The 7,501-nt window shown below is 60.9% G+C and overlaps 1 protein-coding gene across 1 annotated transcript; it reads left to right on the top strand.

The window, feature by feature from the left end:
• The first annotated feature begins 2,039 nt into the window (after positions 1-2,039).
• Positions 2,040-5,961, top strand: BHLHE40 (basic helix-loop-helix family member e40). Its single transcript, XM_068907202.1, has 5 exons — positions 2,040-2,205; positions 2,304-2,373; positions 2,631-2,738; positions 3,317-3,440; positions 4,506-5,961. Exons 1-5 carry the CDS (start codon positions 2,123-2,125, stop codon positions 5,363-5,365), a joined length of 1,245 nt encoding a protein of 414 aa, XP_068763303.1. The 5' UTR covers positions 2,040-2,122; the 3' UTR covers positions 5,366-5,961.
• Positions 5,962-7,501: the final 1,540 nt, after the last annotated feature.

Below are 7,501 nucleotides of genomic sequence, written 5' to 3'. Positions count from 1 at the left end.
TAACACCGCAGCTGTGCCGATAAAACGTTCACCTGCACACCCTGCGCCCAAGGCACAGGCGCAAGGTGGAGGCCGCGCTCCTGTAGCGCGGAGGGATAACGAGCAGGGCAGCACGCAGAGATCGCATGCGGTGCGGCACGCAGGGATAGTGCCCAGGGCGGTGTGCAGGGCAGCGTGCAGGGGCAGCGTGCAGGGGCAGCGTGCAGGGACAGTGTGCAGGGCGACGTGCAGGGACAGCGTGCAGGGACAGCGTGCAGGGCAGCGTGCAGGGACAGTGTGCAGGGACAGCGTGCAGGGCGGTGTGCAGGGGCAGCGTGCAGGGACAGTGTGCAGGGCAGCGTGCAGGGGCAGCGTGCAGGGCAGCACGCAGGGACAGCGTGCAGGGACAGCGTGCAGGGGCAGCGTGCAGGGACAGCGTGCAGGGGCAGCGTGCAGGGCAGCGTGCAGGGCAGCGTGCAGGGCAGCACGCAGGGACAGCGTGCAGGGACAGCGTGCAGGGCAGCGTGCAGGGCAGCACGCAGGGACAGCGTGCAGGGACAGCGTGCAGGGGCAGCGCACAGGGACAGCGTGCAGGGCAGCGTGCAGGGACAGTGTGCAGGGACAGCGTGCAGGGCAGCGTGCAGGGACAACGTGCAGGGCAGCGTGCAGGGACAGTGTGCAGGGACAGCGTGCAGGGCAGCGTGCAGGGGCAGCGTGCAGGGCAGCGCGCAGGGCAGCGTGCAGGGACAGTGTGCAGGGACAGCGTGCAGGGCAGCGCGCAGGGCGACGTGCAGGGACAGTGTGAAGGGCAGCGTGCAGGGCGACGTGCAGGGACAGCGTGCAGGGCAGCGTGCAGGGACAGTGTGCAGGGACAGCGTGCAGGGCAGCATGCAGGGCAGCACGCAGGGCGACGTGCAGGGACAGCGTGCAGGGACAGCGTGCAGGGACAGCGTGCAGGGACAGCGCGCAGGGGCAGCGTGCAGGGACAGCGTGCAGGGACAGCGCGCAGGGACAGCGTGCAGGGACAGCGTGCAGGGCAGCGCGCAGGGACAGCGTGCAGGGCAGCGTGCAGGGCAGCGTGCAGGGACAGCGTGCAGGGCGACATGCAGGGCGGCATGCAGGGACAGTGCAGGGGCAGCGTGCAGGGCAGCGTGCAGGGCGACGTGCAGGGACAGTGTGAAGGGACAGCGTGCAGGGCAGTGTGCAGGGACAGCGCGCAGGGACAGCGTGCAGGGCAGCGCGCAGGGTGACGTGCAGGGACAGTGTGCAGGGACAGCGTGCAGGGCAGCGTGCAGGGCAGGGCAGCGCACAGGCATAGTGCGTGGTGTGCTGTGCAGGGCAGCGTGCAGGGATCACATGTGCTGTGGAGTGCAGGGACAGTGCCCAAGGCAGCATGCAAGGACAGCGTGCGGGGCAGCATGCGGGGACAGTGAGCAGTGCAGGGTGCAGGGCAGCGTGCAGAGATCACATGTGGTGCGGCGTGCAGGCGTAGTGCCCAGGGCAGCAGGCAGGGACAGTGTATGGTGTGCTGTGCAAGGAGAGTGCCCAGGGCAGCGTGCAGGGACAGCGTGCAGGGCAGCACGCAGGGATCACATGTGGTGCGGCGTGCAGGGACAGTGCCCAGGGTGGCGTGCAGGGGCAGGGTCCAGGGCAGCGCGCAGGGACAGCGCGCAGCGCAGGCTGCAGGGACAACGCGCGGGCTGCAGCGCGGGCTGCAGGGAGAGGGCGCAGGCTGCAGCGCGGGGCCGCCCGTGCGCAGCTCGGAGGCCGGCGGAGCGGGGCCGCCCCCGGGCACGGCGGGCGGCGGCTGCGCTCCCCAGCGCGGCGCGTTCCCACGCGGCGCCGCCGTCACGTTGCGCGGGGCGGCGCGGAGCGGAGAAAGGGGGGGGGGGGGAGACGAGCCGCCACGTGAGACTCATGTGACCGGAGGGAGGGAGGGAAGGAAAGGGGGGGGGGGGGAGAGAGGCGGCCCCGCCGCCGCCACCGCCGCCGCCCGCAGCGCCCGGGCCGCGCCCGCCGCCGCCCGCCCGCACTTAACCCAGCCCGCCGCGCCCCGCCGCGCTCAGCCGCGCGCAGCCCGCGCGCCATGAGCCGCCGCCGCGCCGCCGCCTGAGCGCGCAGCCCCGCGCAGCCCCGCGCAGCCATGGAGCGGCTGCCCGGCGCCCCGCCGCCGCCGCCGCTGTGCCTGGGCAAGCTGCCCGCCCTGGAGGGCACCGACGGGCCGGGGTGAGCGCCGGGGGGGCTGCGCCGCGCTGCGCGGGGGGCTGCGCCGCGCTGCGCCCTGCGCCGCTCTAACCCGCCCGCTTTTCCCTCCGCTCGTGCAGGCTGGACTTCGCCCACATGTACCAAGTGTACAAGCCGCGGAGGGGGCTGAAGAGGAGCGACGACAGTAAGGTGAAGGGGGGGGGGACCCCGACCGGGGTTTGGGGGGGCGCAGCTCGTCCTTTCCCGATTTTCGGCAGCGGTTTGCCCGAAAACTTTCTGCGCGCCCCGGGGGCGCTGCCTGCCCCGCGCCCTTGCGCCCCGCTTGTAGCCACCCTGCCGCACCCCCCCCCCACCCCCCAAAAATGCTGCCGAAGCCCCCTGGCCTGGCGGCGGGGTCTCTCGGCGGCGCGCTGCCCCCGCCCCAGCCCCCTCTGCCTCCCCCCCAGGAGACCTACAAGCTGCCGCACAGGCTCATCGAGAAGAAGAGGCGCGACCGCATCAACGAGTGCATCGCCCAGCTGAAGGACCTCCTGCCCGAGCATCTCAAACTCACCGTAAGTGGGGGGGGGGGGGCGCCCCGCCGCCCCGTCCCCCCGCCAGGGCTCTGCCACCACCGCCCTCCCAGGGGTCCCCCAGGCCTTGGCGCTCTCTCTGAGCGGGTTTTCCCTTGCCACCCCACGGAAAGGCTGGGGGGGGGTTCACCCGCCTCCGCGACCCCGGGCGCCGCTGGCTTTGTTGGCGGTCCCGGAGGAGAGCCGGGCTCCCCTCGGCTCTCGGGCCCGCTCCGGGCTGCCTTCCCCTGCGCTAAGGTCACGATACCAGCAGGGGCAGCAGAACAGATCAATAAAATACTTCTCTGTGAGCTATGCGGTCGGTCCGAAAATAACCGTGAGACACGACGGTAGCCTTTTCTGCGGCCTGCTTTCGAGTTCGTTTATTTGCAGGTTCGAGAAAGATAGGTTTTCGGGCGAAGCAGGGCCCCCCCCTCCCCGCCCCGGGCGACGGCGCTGCCCCGCCAGCCTTGCCTCCCGGCGCCGTCCGCCCCTGCCCGTCGCTCTGAAAACGCTGGAAGCCCTTTTGGGCTCCCCGCGGTCGGAGGCGGCCGGCGCCGACCCGTCCCTTTGGCTTGCAGACTCTGGGGCACCTGGAGAAGGCGGTGGTTCTGGAGCTTACCTTGAAGCACGTGAAGGCGCTGACCAACCTCATTGAGCAGCAGCAGCAGAAGATAATTGCCCTGCAGAACGGCTTACAAGCCGGTGAGTGTTCAAAGCCCAGCGAGCGAGAACCTGCCTGCGCGCCCTGGACTCTCTTTCCCAGCCCGCGCCGTGCCCTGGTGGCACTTGGTCCCAGGGCAGGGAGGAGGAGGAAGGAGTTCTTTCTTTTAATCGCCTTCCTCTTCCCTCACTCTGCTCATGAGTCCTCAGGAGAAAGACGCTTTTCGTTTCTTAGTTCGGTCAGTTCAGAGCGCGCTGAGAGTTTTGTTTTAAAATTCATTTGAACGTTACTAGTTTTATTTAAAGCTCGGTTTTGCTTAAGGTTCTCTCCGAAGGCATCCGAGCCTTTCTATTGGTGTTTAGGAGCTTTGGACCAAATCCGTTTTTTTTTTTCCCTCCTCAAAAATATGAAAGCATCTGCCTTTTTTTGCACACACCTTTTTTTTTTTTTTTTAGGCTTCTTTCTAAACTGATCAGCCCGTGTTGCTGTCGGCTAAGAGGGGGCCAGGTCTAGCGGCTTATTGTGCTTTAAATGTACTTCCTTCTCCTGTTTTCACACGTGGCACTCACGTGAATCTGATAAAGTAAAATTTAGCTGTTCTAAAGAGATTTCCACTGCTTTAATAGCCACGGGGTGTGCGATCGAGCTTTAAGCCAAGGTCCTATAGCTGAAGCAAAACGGCCCTCGGTTCCTGGAGCTGAAGGAGGGTGAGCTTGCTGCAAGCGCTCCCTTCCTGGTGGGAAGGAAGCGGGTTGCAAACTGGCTTTCAAACCGCTTCTTCCCTGCGGAGGTACCAGGTTGATTCACTGCTGTTTCTCCATACCTGCACCCGTGTTACAGTTGCCACGTACAGGAGACCTAGAAATAAAAAACAAATTTGAAATTCACATCCAAAAGTGGACGGGTGGATGTAAGAAGAAACAACGTATGCCTGTACAGAAATCAGGGGAGCGCGTGTAAAACACGGTTTGACCCTCAGGTTCGCCTGTTCAGCTGTTTTGTAGCAGCGGAGGTGAAGCCCTTCTCTCCAGGGTGCCTCGAAGATGGGAATGGACCTATTTAGCACGTTGTTAATTTTTAATTTCTTTCTGCTAACGTTTCCTCAGGTGACCTGTCATCAAGAAACCTCGATTCCAGCCAGGAAATGTTTCGATCCGGTTTCCAGATGTGCGCCAAGGAGATGCTGCAATACCTGGCAAAGCACGAGAACGGCAAGGACCTGAAGTCTTCTCAGCTGGTCGGCCATCTGCACCGAATGGCCTCCGAGGTGCTCCAGGGCGGAGCCGGCCGAAAAGCCGCAGACATCCCTCCGAAAACAGTGGACTCGAAGGAGAAGTCTGGCTCCTTGACCAGAGCGGCCGAGGGACATGGCAAAAACTGCGTGCCGGTGATACAGAGGACATTCGCTCCTTCCAGCGGCGAGCAGAGCGGCAGCGACACCGACACAGACAGCGGCTATGGGGGAGAGCTGGAGAAAAGTGACTCCAAATCCGAGCAGCAGTATTTTAAAAAGGATACGGAACTCAAATATACTGTCCAGGAGAGAATAAGCTCTATTAAGCAAGAGACTGAGGACCCACCAGCCAAAAGGACCAGGATGGAAACTTCCGAAGACGAAGGCCCTTTTAGCAGTGACGTGATGGGCTCTGCAAGTAGCTTTCTGGGCCCTCACGCGCACCAGCCTCCTTTGTGCCTGCCTTTCTATTTGATCCCGCCGTCTGCCACAGCCTATCTGCCGATGCTGGAGAAGTGCTGGTACCCGGCGTCCGTTCCCGTTTTGTACCCCAGTCTCCCGGCCTCCGCTGCAGCACTTACAGGGTTTATGAACCCCGATAAAATCTCCCCGCCTCTGCTGATGCCCCAGAGGCTCCCGTCGCCGGTACCAGCCCACTCCCCTATCGACTCCTCAGCGCTGCTTCAGGCTCTGAAGCAGATCCCTCCTTTGAACTTGGAAACCAAAGACTAAGCGCAGTGTGACTTCTTCCTTTTTTTTTTTTTTTTAAAGTTTGAGACTGTTTCACTTTTATATATTGGCTGGACTAAGGTGTGGGGATAAGGTTCACAGCGCATAGGAAGCTAAATCCCCTTTTCTCTGACTTGTCGGGTAGCTCGGAGGAGGATGAAGGATGCACCTAGGTTAGCTCTTCAGAAGTATTTCCAAAAGGAAAAACAAAACAACAACCAAAAAAAAAAACAAAAAAAGGGTTTTGTGCTTTGCTCCTTAACCTCCTTCCCTCTCCGCGTCTACAGAACGGCAGTCGACCGAGTCAGCTAGGATTTTATTTCAAAGCTGTGAAAAATACTCCATTAGGCAGATTTAGACTTTTAGGGTGCGTGAATCTAAAAATACGGTACTTCTTCTAAGGGCTGTAGAGGCAGCGGGGCTGGAGCCGAGGCGACCCGGCGCCGTGCGCCGCCGGTGCTTGCGTCGCAGACCGAAACCGTCGCGCGAGCAGAGCGGCAGGCGCTGGTTGACAACGCACAGTCAGTGGTGCAGGCAGATTTAAGACGGGTTTTTCTCCACACCTTTGCTGATATATATATATATATATATATTTTTTTTTTTTTTAAATAAATAAAACGTAGATGCTGCTTGGAAGCTTTACATGGCGTACATCGGATAAGTAAATTAACACGCGCCCCTTCCTGTAACTTGAGCTGCTAGTTTGGGCCGGGTAGGGGAGAAAATATCCCCTGGATCACTTTGCTTGTTGCACCTGACTCCAGGCCTCTCTTTCGCTGCTGCTGTAGTTCCTCCGGGTCCGGCGTGCGCGAGACCCAGCGGGCTCCAGGGCGGCGGCGGCAGCCGGGAACCAGCTCTTGCACGACTTGGGTCGAATGGGGAGGGAGCAACGCAGCCCGGGTGGGCCGCGCCGCCAGCGCCTGGGGCAGGCTGAAAGGCTGCGATCGCCCCGGGGTCTGGTCCCAGCGGGGCCCCCCCGGCGTCTGAACGCCCCCGCCTCCCTGGCGGACCCGGCCCGCCACGCTCTTCTCAGCCGGCAGGGTCGGGGTTTCCACCCTTGTCCCGTTAAGTCCTAGCACAGCGGGGGTCTTTGCACCGCGGGTGAACGTTTTGTCCAATTGGGCTTTTTAAAAGAAGAAAAAAAAAAAAAAAAGAAAGAAAAGAAAACTCACCGCAAAAACGCAGTGCTGTTTCTTTTCTCACCAGTTTTGAGAACTTGCGTCCGGAATAAACGTTGAATGGGTTTTCATCCGTTCTCCCATCGCACCAGCTGTTGAGATGCACTATGCTTGATTGCAGATTGTGTTCTGACGTTTATTTTGTTGGGTTTTTTTTTTTTTTTTGGTATACAGTTGTTGCCTTTATTTGTAAAATCCTGTTATAAATATATATATATATTATATAAATATATTAAAAGGTAAAACGTTTCAGATGTCTATTATTTGTATAACTACTTGAGCATAAAGAAGTGAGAAATATGAATGTATTCTTGTTTTTCGGGTTGTCTTTCTTTTTTTTGGAAGAGAAGAATTTTTTTGTTTTTCTCTAGGGAGAGGTACAGTGTTTATATTTTGGAGCCTTCTCCAAGGTGGGATATTGTACATATTTTTATCTTGAGTAAATGTTAAGTAGTTGTTTTAAAAATGCTTAATAAAATAACTATTTTCCTGTGGAAGGTAAGGCTTTGCCTCCCGTGCTTTTGCGTCCGTGAGCAGGGTCGGTCCGTACGCCGCGCCGCAGCGGCCGCCGCCAGCGGTGCTCGCTCCCTCGGGGAGGACTCGAACCTTCTTCGCACCTTCTCCTCGCTTCCGTCGGGCCCCCTTTGTGCGGGCGGGGGCCAGGCCGGCGGGCGGCCCCGACACCCGGCCCGGGAGAAACCGCGCCGCTCCTGGCCGGCGGGCGGGTGGGCTCCGAGGGGGAACGGGCCGCGCGAGCCCCGGCGCCGCGCCGGCAGCCCGAGCAACTCCTGCGTCCTCCTGTTCTGCTCCTGCATCCTCCCGACCTGCTCCTGCGTCCTCCTGATGCTCCTGCATCCTCCCGACCTGCTCCAGCGTCCTCCTGTTGCTCCCGCATCCTCCCGACCTGCTCCCGCGTCCTCCCGATGCTCCTGCATCCTCCCGACCTGCTCCCGCGTCCTCC

The sequence above is a fragment of the Struthio camelus genome, chromosome 14 (assembly GCF_040807025.1).
Source record: "Struthio camelus isolate bStrCam1 chromosome 14, bStrCam1.hap1, whole genome shotgun sequence".
In the NCBI taxonomy this organism is placed as follows: Eukaryota; Metazoa; Chordata; class Aves; order Struthioniformes; family Struthionidae; genus Struthio; species Struthio camelus.
This window is presented reverse-complemented; position numbering and strand designations above follow the sequence as displayed.

Bases quoted from the DNA above. Each gene is read 5' to 3' on its own strand.
- BHLHE40 (XM_068907202.1), top strand. From the start codon at position 2,123: ATGGAGCGGCTGCCCGGCGCCCCGCCGCCGCCGCCGCTGTGCCTGGGC. The intron at 2,374-2,630 runs GTGAAGGGGGGG...CCTCCCCCCCAG, and splicing joins AGAGGAGCGACGACAGTAAG to GAGACCTACAAGCTGCCGCA. The intron at 2,739-3,316 runs GTAAGTGGGGGG...TTTGGCTTGCAG, and splicing joins CCGAGCATCTCAAACTCACC to ACTCTGGGGCACCTGGAGAA.